The sequence below is a fragment of the Momordica charantia genome (genome assembly GCF_013281855.1).
Source record: "Momordica charantia cultivar OHB3-1 chromosome 6 unlocalized genomic scaffold, Mcharantia_2.0 BLBB01000006.1, whole genome shotgun sequence".
Taxonomy (NCBI): Eukaryota; Viridiplantae; Streptophyta; class Magnoliopsida; order Cucurbitales; family Cucurbitaceae; genus Momordica; species Momordica charantia.
In genome coordinates this window covers 7,522,393-7,540,467 of record NW_028275164.1, presented here as the reverse complement: position 1 = coordinate 7,540,467, position 18,075 = coordinate 7,522,393, and the positions used below count along the sequence as shown (strand labels likewise).

At 32.5% G+C, this 18,075-nt stretch overlaps 2 protein-coding genes across 3 annotated transcripts; both read right to left on the bottom strand.

Moving 5' to 3' along the window:
• Positions 1 to 3,763, bottom strand: LOC111016606 (mucin-like protein). Its single transcript, XM_022292054.2, has 3 exons — positions 2,986 to 3,763; positions 1,741 to 1,930; positions 1 to 631 (listed from the first exon to the last, which is right to left on the bottom strand). The coding sequence occupies exons 1-3, from the start codon at positions 3,576 to 3,578 to the stop codon at positions 425 to 427; spliced, it is 990 nt and encodes a 329-aa protein (XP_022147746.1). The 5' UTR covers positions 3,579 to 3,763; the 3' UTR covers positions 1 to 424.
• A 1,870-nt stretch (positions 3,764 to 5,633) lies between these two features.
• Positions 5,634 to 10,792, bottom strand: LOC111016446 (transferases/nucleotidyltransferase). 2 transcript variants are annotated; one of them, XM_088125624.1, is made up of 13 exons: positions 10,509 to 10,792; positions 10,313 to 10,359; positions 10,090 to 10,167; positions 8,483 to 8,563; positions 8,184 to 8,403; positions 8,055 to 8,113; positions 7,672 to 7,721; positions 7,494 to 7,581; positions 7,142 to 7,402; positions 6,942 to 7,034; positions 6,314 to 6,418; positions 6,082 to 6,198; positions 5,634 to 5,975 (listed from the first exon to the last, which is right to left on the bottom strand). In XM_088125624.1, exons 1-13 carry the CDS (start codon positions 10,780 to 10,782, stop codon positions 5,904 to 5,906), a joined length of 1,545 nt encoding a protein of 514 aa, XP_087981750.1. In that variant the 5' UTR covers positions 10,783 to 10,792; the 3' UTR covers positions 5,634 to 5,903. The 2 variants fall into 2 exon arrangements, with proteins under 2 accessions (XP_087981750.1, XP_087981751.1); XM_088125625.1 differs by having other exon boundaries at positions 10,264 to 10,359; positions 10,509 to 10,708.
• Positions 10,793 to 18,075: the final 7,283 nt, after the last annotated feature.

Below are 18,075 nucleotides of genomic sequence, written 5' to 3'. Positions count from 1 at the left end.
TTAAACAGCACTCAACTAGTTATGATACTTGTATTCGACTATAAGGTCGTGAATTCGAATCCCTAATCCCGCATATTGTATTTTTTAAAAAAAAAACTTCTAACCTAAAAGCAACTTAAATTCCCTCTGTGAACTAACATTACAAGATATCATCAATCCTTTCCCAAATTAAAAAACCATCCTTCTTCTATGAACCAAGTGCAATACTTTCAGTTTGCTTCATGGTTTGTCAGGCAAGCATACTCAAGATTAGAAGCATTACTTACAAACATCAATTTCACCAACATAACATTTTACTTGGAGAGCATGAGATGTTCTTTCTAATGGTTGCAAACCTGTTTTAGTCGTGTAGCCACTGATGTACTGCCCTCGGGGATAGAATCAACAGCACATAGAGATAGTCCAAGATGTGGCTTGTATCAAGTTAAATTCTCTTCAAGGGGCTCAGAGAGGGGGAAGCTGCAACTTTTTCCTCCTTGAAGGGCTGTGTTGAAGAATCAGAAAGACTAGGCAACCTTGAAACACTACCCTTCCCTTTCTTGGCATTTGGCCCGAATTCCTCTATCATGTATTTCCACCCATCAATCGGTCTCCGACGACTAAATATATGGGTCTTGATGAAACTAGCTATCTGCAAATGAAAGCGAGCAACGGGGTAACAGGTATACTAAAGAGAGAGACTTCATAAAACAAAAAGAAAATCCAGAGAAATGAGTTCTAACATCTGTTGAGTCTCATGTCAGGCCAATAGTGCAGAAGGAAAATATAGAGTGCATGGTGAACTCCACATTAACGAAATGATATCCTTGACTAAAGAAAGTTAAGATTGTAACATCAAATTATCAGAAAGAAAACTCTGAGTTCTTAATTCCTTTGGCTGACATGATAACGCAAGCAAATATTAATTGTACCAGTGAATAAATGAGCTATTTTTCTTTTTTATAATTGGGAATGCCCAAAGGTACTCATGACTGTCCCAAAGCTTGAACTTGAGATCTCTAATCCAGTATGACTAAGAGATCCCAAGCCCTTGTCAACTGGGTTGTCCCTTGGGAGGCGATAAATGAGCTATTTTAATAACTATAAGACAAGCCATAAAGTTCTATGATTGTATGCATTTTAAGCTGGGAAATTTGGTTTGAAAGAAATATGGAAATTTCCATCAAAAGAATGGTCTTCAGCAAAGTTGTGGGATTTTATACTGTTCATCTCGTCCTCTTTGAGTTCTTTGTTTTCTTTTTGTGATTACTCAGTTTTTTCTGGTAAATTCCTTTGATGTTTTAGATGTATTCTTCCCTTTGTATATTCCATATTCCTAATGACATGTTCTGTCTCTCATCAGAAGCAATCTGTTTCTTTAAAGAAAAAGTGGTTCTGGTAGCAAAATGAGGAACAAAAGAACTCTTTCAACGTGTAACTATGAATTTGTTTTGATAACTATTTTATTTTTAGTTTTCTGTTTTTGTTTTTAAAAATTATACTTGTGTTTGTACTATATTAGTAACTTTTTCACCTCTCTTGTACTAGAAAAAAAGTTTTTCACCTCTCTTCAAAACATATTTGAATTCTTAGCCAAATTTTTTATTTTTTCCCCAAAATTTAGCCTAGATTTTGAAAATATTTATAAAAACTATATAACAAAACAAAAAATACATGTGAAAGTAATGTTTCTCAACTTAATTATTAAAAACAGAAAACAAAGAAGGAAATGATTATCAAGTGAGACTTATATTAACGCACCTGAAATTTATTGTATGCAATACGACGATCGAACTCCTGGAGAAGAATGTCTTCTTCCCTTTGGGTCATCTCCCACACATTTCCATCTTGACCTTTGGATGTTGTCTCCCAACCATCAGGCTTGTTTCTGAACTCAGAAGAACTGGGAACTTTTGAACGGTTTAAATCATCATTGGCAGACTCAAAAATCCTGCAATCACATCAGTTTAGACTTGCTTATGTACACATAAGAAATTATGTCTAATAAATCTCTAAACTTTAAAAAGTGTAATAGATTTTTAACCTTTGGATGTTGCATCTAATAGGTATGAACCTTGACAAATGTAGCCCTTGACCTATCAAACATTTTCTAAGACTCTACATATTGGAGGTGCTCAAACCACAATAAATTCTTTTGTAATTATAGCATTCTCATGGTTTCAAATTATTGGAAGACTTTAATGGCTTAGTTCTCTTTTGGGAAGAGGTTCTCTCTCCACCAAGTTATCTACTAGCCATGTTTTCTTTATGTGAGAATGTCCAGTACTCCAAGAATTCAGGAAGCTGAATACACTCAAAAGATGCCACCTAAAGCATTTCGCTTTGATCATTCCTGTCAATTGAGTGAAACGATGTTCTCGTATGGACTTGACAGCTTTAGCATCGCGGGTCTCTCATTCCCAAAGAGCTCTAGCTCAAATGACTTTGCCACTGAAAATCAAAATCTTCCAACCAAAATCCACCTAGCAAGGAAGGAGGTGATCCTACATCCTTCCAAAATTTCAGGTGCCGTCTTCTCCTCTTGTTGTTAATACATCTTTTGTTTCTTTTAGGAAAAAAAAATCTAATATTTGAGGTTCATCCAACATAAAATTGAAAATTCAAGGGTCGACTGGACGCTATTTTTAAGTTTAAAGATTTATTGGACACAACGTAAAGATGAAACATTTTAATGCTAAGTCTCAGTGACCTATTCTATTAGACACCATTATAAACTAAAGAGGTGCCAAAGCTCTACTCTTTGCATTATGCTCATTGATTAACCCTTTCTAATCTCTAGTTTCACCCACCAAAAGCAAAGACCTCCAAATATCTCAAAACATACTAAGCCCTGAACACCAGGACACCCTAGGGATTGCCTTATTACATTATCTAAATCAAATAAACTAACAATCTTTACAGGATAATATGATCAGAGCAGAAACACAAACATGAGGCTTTAATCATTTGCACTTAAACAAAAGAGAGAGAGAGAGAAGAACTCACTCAGAGCAGCTATCCATCAATCTTTCAATGTCGTCCCCAGTGCCTGTAATGGAATCCCCCAACCTAGCTTCCTCTTGCTTCTCAATCTCCTTCATCCACAAATTGGCATGAATCCTCTGCTTCTTCAATCTATAATCCTTCTTTATGTTCTCCAAGCTATAAAGCGACCCGCCACCGCCATCGCCATCGCCATCCTTCTCTTGCTGAAGCATTCCTTGTTTCTGCGTTTGGGACGCCTTTCGCCTCTCGTTCCAATTCTCATTCATGTCCTCAACAAAGGCTTTGGTCTCTGCATCCGCGTCCGACGGCAGCACAATCGTAGGGTTTCCAGTCGGGAAGTTGACATCACTCTCCCATGGCGCTTTGTTCTTGGGCGAAAGGTCTTCCGGAAGCCAAGCAGATTCCCAAGTATCATTCCACTCATCGTCGCCATTTCTGAACTTGGCGAATCCGGAGGTAGGGGAAGATTTGGCCGACAACGCTCTGACATGGAAGGAAGAGCTGTAATGGGTGGTTTCTCCGAATTGCAGAGGCAGTTCAAGAATCCGATTCTTCGGTAAACAGAATTTTGCAATGCGATGAAGGGAATTCATGTGCGATAAAAGAAAAAATATGAACAGAGAGTCCGATTGGAGAAACCTGGAGGCAGCTGCAGCAGTCGGAGGATCTTCAAAGCGGGGGAGCTCCGAAATCGGAGATGAACTTCAAATGAATTTGGATTTTGGGCTAATTTTTCATAATGTAATTTGAAAAAGAAATAACAAATTTAAGGTACATTACAGATTAAAATTAATAAAAAAGTAAATAAAATAATATAAATATGAAATTGGGTGAATTTCAAAATTATTGACAAAGCTAGGGGAGTGGCGGTCAAAGTCAAAATTCATGGACATAGGTTGTACGCGATTCCAGTGAACTTGCATACAATGTACACAAATTCAAGAAAATTATATACTTTTTTATGTTATTCTTTGAACCATAAAAATTTGCCATAATATCTTTTTTTTATTAAGTTTTCAATTTTCTATCTTGAATTAAACTTAAATTTAACTTCAATTATAAACTAAATTCAAATTCATTAATAAGATGATTACACAAGTGGAGAGAGAGAGATGAATTTTGAAAATAGGGTTTGAAGTAGAGTCGAAAAGGAAAGGTGGGGACAAAATTAAAGACCATCGAACTCGTGTGCAATGCACACGATTTTTGACCGCTCACGTGGCTTCAACGGCACACAGTTGGAGCCACATCAAACAAACTTGCAATCTCATAGTTGAAAGTATATGTCAATTACCATTGAATTATACTCGCTTTGCCTCTATTTGTTTAGAATTTATTGATAAAATTTTGTAAATATGAATCAAAATGCCCACTACTATTTTTTTTTTAATGTAAATGGATTGAACCTTTCGAACCCTACAAAATGAATAAGATACAAAGTCATGTTCATGTTGGTTAAAATAGTTACTTTTTTTTTTATTAAATCCAGTGATCAAAATAGACTATAAAAATTTAGAATGGACAAAAAAAATAAAATTATAGTGACCAAATTGAACCTTTTAAAAATAAACTAAAGTTAGATTACGGACTAAAATAGTATACAAACTCGATAAAAAATCAGCTTAAGAAAAAAAATACCTTAAATCCATTTTATGGTTTATTTATTTATATCTGTATACTTAAATTCGATTTAAATCCTACTTTGATTTTTTATTTTAGTTTAGTTTTTGAATTTTTTTAAAGTAATTATTTTAGAAGTGTCTATTTTAATTCATGAACTTTAAAAAAAATAATAATTTTGATTATTGTTATATAATTTTGCCACATAATAACTATTTGTTTAATATTACTGAAACAAGTGGGGGTGATTATAGCGATTCTTTCTGATCCTACAAAATGTCCAAAAAAATCTACTACCCTTCCAATCTGGATAGTTTGACTTCTCAATCACAATAAAAAAAATAGTATACATACTCAATGTCTTGTTATTAATTTGTTAAAAATAAAATAAGAGTAAGGATCAAAATGAAGTTTAAATTCTAGAAAAAAGTTCATGAACCAACTAAAAATTTTAAGTACTAAAATTAACTTTTTAAAATTTCAAAAAACTAAAATAAAATAATCTTATAAGTTCAAGAACCACAACAAAATTTAAATATTTACATTATATTTATTTACATTATATTTAATAGATAAGTAGATAAGTACATAGGTGGTATAAGTTGCGTCCCTCGTGGCTTGAACACAAGACCTCGAGGTTTATTCTTTGAGGCCCCAAGTCATCCCATCTATCCAAGATCCTACTTTGTAATATTACATTTAATAAATTTCAAACAAATTTTTTTAATCCCTTAGAGGATAATTTAATGAAGGTTAGACGACTAAATTTGAGATTTAAAAAGTTAAAAATAAAAACCTAAGCATCAAAATCGAACTTCCACACATAATTAAAATAAAACTCCAACTTTAAAACATCAACAAAAGTTGAACGATGAGATCTCAACTAGTTAAGACACTAGTACCTCCTTAAAAAGGCAGGAGGTTCGAATTCTCACCCCACTTCTTGGTGTACATGTAAAAGACACGAGTATCCGGGTGGAGAACAATGTTCAAAAGAATAGAAACTACTGCAGAAAAGGAAACAGAACTGAGAAATCTGAAACATGAATAATTTCACTAGGTAAATACTGTCTACTCTGACTAACATATAAACTACAAATGAAATAAATCAACAAGAATACAAGGAAAGATGCCAAAAAAGCCAAGAGGAAGAAACATTGTGATTATATGATTGTCAAAACTCTCTCTTCTCTGCTTTCCATCAAAACTTTCAACTACTTCATATATTAATTCACACTTATTTTTCTTCAAACTTCAAAACAATGCATTTTCTAGGCAATGTCTTTTTTTTCCTAACCTCATTTTTCTTTTCTAGCCAGGGCCTCTCCTTTGTACTCGCAGGCAGCAGTGACCACAAAACCTGCTCCTACCTGGAAGGAAAGTTGAAGTAATATAAGAAGATGACAGGAGACGGGGTACGGGGGGTCGGTGACGCCCGAGAAAAATTGTGGGGTGGGGGAGTGAGTGAATAATTACTTGACAATCTCTCAATACAGCACGCTCCTGAAGTTGTACGTTGCTGCAGATAACAGAACCTTGAATTGAACAACCGTCTCCAATCGTAACGTGATCCATGACGACTGAATTAACGATCTGTATAGGTGGAATGCACAAAATATTTGGTTCCCGAAGAAGCAAATTACAAAATTTTGTTGTATCATGTTTATGGCAGAACAAATTCCTTTCTAACCCTAACCGATCATAATACCTTCACGTTAGAGCCTATCCGGCAATGGCGGCCAATTACGGACCGTTTGACGCTACATTTGTCACCCATTTGTGAACCTTCTCCCAACATACAATGGGGCCCCACCTGAAACCATCATATTTAGTACAAGGGAATGGCCAATATAACAAGTACAAAGTAAACCAACATTGTGAAGTTCAGATATTTGATTGATTCAGAAATAACAAGGGAATTACATCGATCTCTAAGGATTTTTTTTTTCTTTTTCTGGGTGAAAAATCAAAGTTTTCATCCAGAAAAATAAAAGAAATCTCTAAGACTTTTTTGAGGAAACTCTAAGATTTTTTAAGAGTAGAGAGGTCTTGAATCTCTTGCTAGGTTTAATGTCTCCCATACATTGGTTCTCAAGTATTTTTGTAATTCTCAATTAGGCCCTTTTTCGGATTGGAGATGTTTCTTGTATGGTTAGTTAAAGTTTTGTTTGGGCTCTTGTAACTTTTGTGTTTTCTCAATGAAAGTCCGGTTTTTCATATTTTTCTTTTAAAACAAGGAAATTACACTAAAAAGACCTTTTACTGTATAATAATATATACCGCAAGTGTCAACATTAAGAATTAGTTATATATTAAAGGTATTGAATTTAACTCACAGTGGTTTTTGATCCGAGTTGTGCAGAAGGCTGAATGATGTTATTTTGAGCAGAGAAAGAGTAACCTGAAAGATGACTTGCCTCTCCAATAACCTTACAGATATTAAATCAAACTTCAGTCAAGGAAATTAAATGGAGTCCAGAAAACCAATGCAACATAAAAAGGTCAAGAGAGAGCTTAAGCAATACGGTAAACTTACATCTCGATTAATATCGCTGTATGCTTGAATTGAACATAAGCGACCACAATAGTTGCTACTAGTGGGAATATAAACACAACATTTATGCGTTTTTCGAACAGGAACAGATCCATTAGCACCATATGCACAATGATCATGAAAACTTGTACTAGATGAATTAGAAAGGATCTGTGACAGCAATACTTGGTTCTTGTGGGAACCGACTTTCTCGTTCCCATTTTCTTCCGCTTGTGGTGTTCCATTCACTAAAACTTCAGACCTCTACATTAATTGAAGAAATCAATCTACTTCAGTAAATTTATATGCACTTGCTGTTGACACAATAGAATATGTTGTGGCGTTACAAACTAACCAACTGGCTCTGCACAAGATAGGGCAACACATCTTGCCTTAAGCTTCGGAGAGTATCTTTCTGATCTAGAACCTCTTGCAAAGCAGATCTGTTAGACAAGTTTATACATATGAGGATATAAACATGATAATCACTTAAATGTATGACATAGCAACTAGGAGGATAATTAGATCGGGACCTTTTGAACGCATACATATATGCATCCATGAGATCGGCCCGGATGTCCATCTACATTAAACAAAGACAAAGATAATGTAAATTTAGATCCAGGAAGTTCACATTTAACATGGAATAAGTCATATTCTTCCATTTAGAACTTGAATTAATAAAATGTAATAATCAAATTCTAATCACAAAAAAGGAAAAGCTAATCAATTAAACAAAACAATTGACAGATTCATATGGAAGCAAATCAAATCAAGTGTTTCACAATTCAAAGGGCAAACAACGTGGTTTGGTGCGATACCTTTGATCAAGGACATTAGTAATCAATAGAAAGCCAATTAGGTTTTAAAAGTAAGGAAACTTTTACCAAATAACATATTATCAGGCAACCATTACCTGGCCAACAGCACGGAGTATGCTCTTCTGAATCTTATAGTCTTTCTCTATTTCAGCACCTGAAAGAAAATAAAGATGATATAGGGGACATATTGAAATTCTATGGAGAAATTATATACAAATGCTAACCTGTCGCTATATATAATAAAAACTGCTTGGTAGGATCAAGTCCAACAATATTGTGGACTACTGCCTTTTTGGTCTTGTCTTTTCCACCAGAGGATCCAGATTCTAAAGACCCACTGATTGGAACAGAACATAGCATTGCAGTAACTACAGCATCGTGTCGTCTATGTGCAGCTGCAACTGCACCAGGAGGAACATCAGAAACAAGATCACCACTCACGACCTGCAGAAAAGCAAAGGACTCATAACTGTAAATAATTAGAATTACAGAAAATATGCTGTTTAAAGCATTTGAGTCTAACCAAAATATCATTTGCTGTCAAGTGGTGAGCAATGGCCCTAAGTGCACCAGCGGTTCCAACATCCTCAGGAACAGAAGTAACCTAGAGATCACCAAATGGAAATCACAAACTCTTATAATAGAAGCAAATTTCCTTTTCATTATTTCAATGAGAAGTTCGTATCTTGTTCAAAAAAAAATAATAGAAGCAAATAAAGAACTCTAAGCGCTCCTTCTCTTTGTAGGCATCCTTGGGGGGGAGAGGGGGGTGTTAGTTAGGAAATCATCTTCTGACAGAAATTTTTGTAAAAGCAGTACAGACAGTAAAAGAATATGTATAGAGATCACCAATTGTTGATCGACGTATTCAATATTCTTGCAGTCACTTGTGTATGACCTACCTATCTACCTTTTCTCTACTTTATGAAACAATTTAGTGATATGGAAAAGATAAAAGAAACTGGAAGTAAGGTCAAACAGCAACATTGAAAACATAAAATTATGCAGAGCTATCAAACATCAAATGTATTTCAATAACTAGGATTCGGAAAGCAAAATAAACTAAACGTATGCTTCTAATACACTTCGACAACATACAAAATAAACAATTTTTTACATTCTGCATAAAAGAATGTCACGTTCATACTATAAATATAGTTGCTACTCCATTCACAATTTTTAAAAAATGCTAAAAGATCTCACATTTTCCCTCTCTGTCCTTCAACAGCAGTTCACAATTTTAAGGCCATCTAAAATACACTAAAAGAAATGCTCTCGCATTTCATCATTTTAACCAATTGTTTCTTGTTGGGAATAAAAAAAAAACATTTATTTCATCAATACAAAATGAGGGAATGACTAGGGATCCAAGCCCAACATAGAGGCTAGAAAAATCTGCTAGAAAACCCTCCAACTAGTCATTAGCAATAAAATAGGATAACTACAAGAGTTCTTGCGGTAAAAAGCCAAAAGGAATGATTTTATCCGATCCAAGGCCACCCAGTGTCCAAAGAAATCTTGTTGTTCTAAATAAACCAAATTCTCCACAGAATGGGAAAGACACCAAAGAGGCGATTTTTTTTTTTTTTAACTAAAACTAACTGTTTTGTACTAAGGTCAAGACTGAGACCGGGCAGGATCAACAAATCGTCAACAAAGGATGAACCCACCCAATAAATCGATTATTTTATTGTGATGTAATTTACAAATTTACAAATTATAGTTTTGATTTTTAATAAATTCTCAACATTATTTGCTGAGTTCTACCGACCTATCCATAAATATGATGCTATTATCCATGGTTAGTCCCTCAAGGGTGAGTCAAGACCTAAGATCAATTTTGAAAAGCAAAGTCAATGGATAATAGATGAATGTTCCAGTGCTACTCCAAGTTCCGTGAGACAAAAGAAGCTACGTTAGTGGAAAGATGGTTTTTGGTTCAAGGACACAGAGTACCCCTAGTTTCTCAAGGTAATCAGAGAGCATGCCTTAATTCTCCCCTGCGTTGGGAAAATGGGGTAAAACTAAAGGCAACCTCATATTTCACCCAGCAATTCGATCATAGAAACACTCAACCAGCTCCAAAGCCAAGCATAAAAAAGAAAAAAAAAAAAAAAATCAGCTCAGTACCTCTACACGCAGACGATCATCATAAGCCCCTGATATCCAACTCCCAATACGAAGAGCCACATCTTCACCTTCAGCAACCTGTATAGACATAAAAACACAGCGAAATAAAAAACCCTATACACCGAAAAGGAAAATGCGAGAATATACACATTCGAGCAATAAAAAGAACCATACAACAATGAGATCCTTAAGATTACTGAGTTCTAAGAGCTCCAGGACGTACGAGAGGACCGGGCGATTCGCCACCGGTAGCAGTGCCTTGGGAAGTTCCTATCAGTGAAAACACCAGTCTCGTCAAAAACATATTCAAGGCGAACCATAAGACTACCAATTTTGAAGCGCAGATTCATAGGTTAGTGAGAGAATTGAGATGAATGAAAGAGAAGTGCTGTAGATGAAGAAATGGTCGGAAGAAAAACCTTGGAAACGAGAGGGACGAGGTTCTTCGAAGTGCCGCCGGCTAACACCACCACCTGAAAATCCATGGGAGAAGACGGAGAGAAGAAAGTGCTCTGGGGAGAGATTTTCAGCTTCCGTGTACCGATTGCGCTCGAGAATGGGTAATTTCTTCTTCTTCTTCTTCTTCTTCTTAGCTGTTCTTGCCTTTTTTTTCTTTTCCTTTTTTTTTTTCGAAAAAATAACTCCCTCTCTTGATTTAAGAAATGGAAATTTCGTAGAGGTCGTTTTGTTCATCGCGTGGGATAAAAACAGGGAGAAATTAATAATGGATTTTTTAAGAGAATTTGCCGTGCGTAATCATGGATAGCAAAAGATTTACTCATAGTAAAAAATTAAAAATGTAAACACCTTTTTAAAATTTGAAATTATGGTAAAATATTTGCATTTTTATAATTCTAATTTTACCTTGGGTGATGTATTGCTGTTTATTAGACTAATATCAATATAGTAGGTAAGGTAAATCATTATATACATATAATAGAGATATATTAGAAGTATAACATAGATATACTATCAGAGGTATATCAATAACAGAGATCAGCGGTATATCAGTAAAATAATACTAATGTCAACATGGGAGGGAATTCTAAATTTGAAAAATTCCAAGTTTAAAAATTACCGAATCACTTATGTACTGCTCAACAAAGAGGGAAACACGTTATATTATCAACAAAATTGTCAAACATAAGATTAAATACAAAATGTTTTACATATAAACAAGTTCAGTCATATTATTCAAAATCTAAAAGACCTTTTTATTAAATACGAGTTTTCATTCTATTTGAGAAATTTTAAAGGCAAAATTAGGTTGATGATTATTAACTCCATTTTTCGGTGATTAATATATATTTGGGACGATATATTGACATTGTTTCTGTCTCTGATGTTGGTTTAATCTGTCTTTTTAGATATGCATGGTCCATATTAACATTGTCTGTATTAATTTTAGGTTTATTTTTCCTTATTTGCATTATTTTTTAACCTGAAAAAATTTAGTGGATATATTAGTAAATCAGTGATAAATCAAAAGTAATATTTCATAAGGTAAATCAATAATAAATCAATAGTAAATAATTGGTAAATAAATAAGGTTGATTAAAACATACATATTGCAGATATATAAGAGGTATATAAGAATTAAATAATCATATTAGAAGTATGTATCAGACGTATATTAGTGTATATCAACATATAATCATAGTTATATCAATATGGTAGATCGGTAAATCAATAATACAGATCATCAAATATATATTGTAGGTATATCAGGTTTTGGACTTTAGGATATATTTGATATTTTATTACTTGAGCCTCCATTTTTTAAATATATTTTTGTTATATTTACAAAACTTCAGGTTGCTCATTGTATTATTTTCCTTATTTTTGTTTTCAGAATGGTAAGTGCCCATTTTTCTTAACTAATTATTTAAACATAATTATTTCAAAACTAAAATTTAAAATATCATAGTTTTAATTTAGGTGATTTCGTCTTTTAAAACTTTTGGTCTCTTTAAAATTGGGTTTACAAGTCTCCTAACTTTAGAAAATGTACATTATATTTTTAAATTTTTAATAGTATATCTAATAAATTTCTAAACTTTCAATTTTGTATCTAATAAATTTATGAATTTTCTTTTTATAAAATATAAAATCACTAATTTAAAATGTCTAATAAGATAAAAGTAAATTTTAAAAACTATTTAATAAACCTAGAATATATATGTATATATAAAATTAAAAGTTGAATAACTGACCAATGATATTTAAAGTTTAACTTATTAAACATAATTCAAAAAGTTTATGATGGAATTTGTAATTTAACCAAAAAAAATAATCTATTCTGAAAATACTTTTACAAACTTTCAATTTCTTCGAGCTGAACTCTATGCTTTTATAAGTGTTGTAAGTTTTATATTTCGTTCCATTTTTGCTAATTCACCTATTAATTTGAACCTAAAACAACTTAAAAATCTCAAAAAACTCACTAAGATTCAATTTATATCAAGATTTGCATAAAATTAAATTTGATTAACATATGATCAACTATTGAATAAGCTCCCAAAAGTCATAAATTTGAACAAGAATTTAACTATATAATTATCTTTCTGTGAACCCGGTCAATCTTGTCACAAAATTCTATTTTGTAATTCATTGAATGTATATGAGAATATCTTTTTAAAATGATTTTCCAAACGAAAATCCAATAGAAGGTAAAAGTTGCAACATTCATTCACGTTCAGGTGCACATTGTAATGCTAGGATAAATTAAACGTCAAGTTTGATAAAAATTAAACTATAGGATAAAAATTGATATATCTTACCAAGTTTAGGGGTGAAATTGATTATTATTATTTTTTAAATTTATGGTTAAATTATCAATTTAGTCTCTAAATGTATCTATTTAGTCGATGGAATTTAAAAAGTCTCAATTACCGATTGTTAGCCTTTCTGGTTAACAACATTACTTAATGTTATGTGACATGCTATTTTTTTACTGAATCATCTTTCAGTTTCACTGTGTGTAAATGGTTAAATACCCTACACTTAGAATGTCGTATTCACATAAAAAAAATAGTTTCCAATTTCAAAATAATTATTTCCAAGACTTAGGAATAATGTCAGTCATGCCCTTTTAACTTTTTTTAATTGCTTGCATTCTATAATTTTTTATTGCAGATGTCTTCTACCAGTAAATGTTGGGTATATATACGCTGTATATGTAAACTGAATAATACTAACAACAATTTACAACGTAACTGACTACAAACAATTATAGATCTTGACAACTTGATGAACACCAAAACTTGATCAAAATAGTCGAGGCACGTTTCAATAGCACTGACCTGAAGACAATTATTCGTTCTGCATAAGTTGCTAGAAGACTACAACGATTGTCTCAGCATGATACAACGACTAACTCCGGTAGAATAGCAACCTTGAACTACTCGGATGCAGAACTCTTAGGGTGCGTTTGGTTGGTAATCAGAAAATAGAAATTTGAAAACAAGGGATTCAATGAAAACCAGAGTTGTATTCTTCGTTTTCAGTGTTTTCAGATATGTTTTTGGTAGCAGATTTGATAATTGTATCTCAATTTAAAAAATTGTTCAATGTTTGTTTAGTAATATATTTGTAAACTAGAAGTAATTGCAAACTAAATTTTAGTTTAATCTAAACTTATATTAATTAATTTATTAACATTTTTTTTTATGAATTTTGTATAATTGTTATTTTACAAGGTTATATAATTTAGAATACATTATATTTTACATGTTTTAATTTTAACAAACATAAAATGAGTTTATAATATGAAGTAATATATTTATCAAAGTTTTTATCATTTTTAATGTAATTCTGCATCTTCAAAATTTCAAATTCTGAATCTGAAAACATTGAAAACATAAAAAAATTGTTTTCAGAATTTCTACTGTTTGAATCACAGAATCCGAAAACAGTTTTCAAAAACAAATATCCAAAATCCTGTCAAACGTGTATTCGCTGGATCCATTTGATTCAGTGAATCTGAAAACAAAAAACACAATCCGAATTTCCAACCAAAGAGGCCATTAGATACTTGCTCTTAACATAAACAAGAAGAAGAACTCAAAAGAAGAGAGAACTCTTGTGAGTAGAGGAGGAACTCAAAATGAGAATTGCTTGATTTATCAAATGAACACAACAACTATTTATAGTTGTCCAAAACAAGTAACATCTCACACGTTTTTAACACATATGTAACATTTTACATAGGTTACATATGTAACTTAACACATACAAAATTACAAATGTGTAGCTTTGTAACCTTAACAAAATAAAGAAACATTTTTTCAATTAAATAAATAACTTCAAGTTTAATAAATAAAGAAATAAAACCACTATAGAAATAAACATATTTACAATGTATATGTGAATAAATTTATTAAACTTTCACTTTCTTTCCCACCTTAAAATCCAACGGTAAAGACTTTATATCTTATTTTAAAGGTCTCAATTAATCTGTTAGGGGTGAAATTAGCATCATGAAACATGTGTCTAGGCCTTAGATCGAATAGATCAAGGGTGAGATAGGCCAGCAAAGTCACCTCTGACTGACCCGGTAAAAACCCAGCTCGACACCAACTTAAAAATATAGACGTCACCGACGTAAAATTAGCTGACAGTAAGTATGGAGTGTCAAAGTAGCAGGAAAACACTTCCCAAAACACACTTATAAAAGGTGGAGTTCCTTCCTCACAACGTTATACAATATAACATAATTCATCTAAACTTGCCTCAACACCAGTTCGGATTAAGTACTAACTTAACCTAGTTTTGAAGTATATGTAGTCAAATACTACACTGGTGTAAAGTTCTGTGACAAGTTATCAACTCGATTAAAAATATGAGTCATGGCCGTTCATACATTGACACAACACCCCATCCTACAATCCATCATCATCACTCAACAAGATTCTCATTCAATTGGTACAATATTAAATGGAAAGGGATGGAGATAACTATGTAGAGGGAATTGATACCTCATATAGTAATCACTCTTAGCATAATAGTGATTAGAGTACATAATAGTGATTATAGTACAGATCGGCTCAACTCCTGATGTGATCATAAATGACTCCAAGTTCCAAGACTCAACGATCTTCAAAACGAAGAAGACTTCATTGGACACACCAACAAATTTTGTCAATCGTGAAGGCCAATAAACAACCAACGAAGGTCATATCAAACGCACTGCAAACGCCATCGCATGTCCACGCACGACAGCGCCCACGTGCATGCACAAAGCGCACGTCCCAGCGTGCACACGTCCTTGTTGTGCACCTGTCGATGCAAGGCGCTAACCTCATCGAGTTTAAAGGTGAAAATTGATTTATTTTCTAGTTTATGGTTAAATTTTCAATTTAATCTATAAATTTTGATGATTATATCTATTTAGTCTATATAATTTACAAAGTCTCAATTATACTTTCAATTTCCATTAGTCTTTTCTTATTAACAACATTATGTTATATGATATATTGATTTGACTTACTATCATTTTTAAGTGGCACTATACATATAGCTCGACGATTACACATTAGTAACTTGTTTTTTTAGGTCAATGGTTCAAATTTGTACTCCACATATGCTATGTTCACCAAAAGAAAAAAAATAATCACCAATTTCAAAATAATTATTTGGTTAAAAAACACATTTAGTCCCTAAATTTTCATTAAAGTAACGATCTAGTCTCTGAACTTTCAAAAGTAACGATCTAATCCGTGAACTTTCAAAAGTAACGATTTAGTCCGTGAACTTTCAAAAGTAACAATTTGATCCCTACTGTTAAAATTCTGATAAGATTTAACAGAAATATGAGATGCCATCCACGTAAGAGCCGTCGATCTTACCAACAGATTGTTGATTTTTTGCGGAGAGTAATACTCTGTTTTTATTAAACATTGCAGGAGGTCCGTTTTTTCTTTTTTTCCTTTTTAAGCCTGCATAGGTGGGTTACGAAATAAATTTTAGACTGGCATCATACCTCATATTTCTGTTAAATTTAAACAGAATTTTAACGGTACGGACCAAATTATTACCAATTTAAAAGTTCAACTAAATCGTTACTTTTGAAAATTCAGGGACTAAATCGTTACTTCCCTGGAAGTTCAGGGACCAAATGTGTTATTTAACCTAATTATTTTTCAAGATTTAGGAATAATGTCACGCATACCCTTTTTTAACTTTTTTATTGGTGGCATGCTATAATTTCTTATCGCCAATGCCTTTTACAAATTAGACAAAACCAAGCCTCCTAAATTTATTCACGTGATCAATTAATCATGGTCACGACAATATTAAATATTTTAAGGAATAAGAGCTTGCCCGTTGATCTTCCTTGTAAGAAAATAATTGTCCAAGCCTTTCATACGGACCAGACAAAGTCATTTTTAACTTACGAAGTGAAAGTCCATCTTGACACTCACCTGAAAACATAGATGCCACCAATATAAAATTTGTTGAATAATATGTTTGAAGCATCGAAATGACAAGGTAACATTTCCCAACGCTCTTCTATAGAACTAGGATTCATTCATCGCAATATAACACAATTTCTACGGAGCTCGACTAATAATTAATAAGGTTAATAATTGAATGAGATACGAGGTGTGAAAAGGTTCTATTTTCAAGTTCCATTTTCTTATTGATAAGGCCAACCACCCATGCCAACAATGTATTTATTACATGATGATGAGGTGTAGCTAAGAGAGATAAGTTAGAAAACTTTCATACGATGGGGCAAAATTTTACGTCCAAACTTTATACATATAACATCCCATTCTAAAAATTTAAGGAGGTAAATTAGAGATAATTTTTTTTTAAGTACAATATATAATGATGGAGATTCGAACTTTCAACATACATGTACTCTTAATCTTAATCTGCTGTTGTTGGCAATTAGAGCGAAAACTTTTAAAAACTTATTTTTTTTTGTATAATTTTCTAAACCTAAAACAAATTGAGGGGGTCAATTTCTCCATTATTCCTTCTCGTCTTTGTCTCTAATGAACCGAACCGAATTGTCATTACAAGTGTTATTCCCATTTAATAAGGCTACCCACTAAAACAGTACATTTGAAATGTGACCATTCAAAAAAAAAAAAAGCTATTACAAGTATTAAATAATTGGTGTACACAAAAATTGTTGAGACAGTTGGAGCTATCTTGTTGATTAAGATTTATTTCTTTTATCACTTTGATAGTTTGTGGATTAAGCATTTAGTCAAAAAGACAAAAAAAGGATTTCATAGTTTAACCTTTAATTTTTAATAATTAAATTATAAATTCTATTAGAATTTTAATTCTTTAACTTTGAGAATGGTATATAATGAGTTAGAAATTTTTAAAAAGTATCCCATTAGTCCTTGAAATTCAATTTTATATTTAATAGGTCCTTTTGTATAGAAAATTGGATCTATACCTATATTCAATTTCTAAAAAAATCATGATAATTTAAGTGCATAATTATAACATCAATTATTGTAAAGGTTTTTTTTAAAGTATAATATGTGGGACGGGGATCGAACTTACAACCTCTTGATTAGAGATATATGTTAATTACCACTAATTTATGCATGCTTTGACAATTCTTATAAAGGTTTTTGTAATATTCCCAAAATATTATAAAGAGTATTAAATTTTCGTCTACATGTCAAAGTAAACATAGCTTAATGTCAATTAACATATATCTCTAATCAGGTTGTAAGTTTAATCCCGAACACATTGAAAACCCAATACTTCAATTGATTTCCATATTTAAGATTTGGATACAGAATCTTTTCCTAAAAAGAATAATAGATTGATGGCCATTCTTCTTATTTATTTATTTATTTGTTTTTGTTTTTATTAAATAATTAAAAAAAAGGGAAAAAAAAGAAGAAACCAAATGGTGAATGCGAAGAAAAGGCCGAGCGTGTTCCACACGCTCCATCATTCACGGATGCGCGCCCATGGCGATTCTGCAGACCAATCAATGCTCGTCGGTTCGAA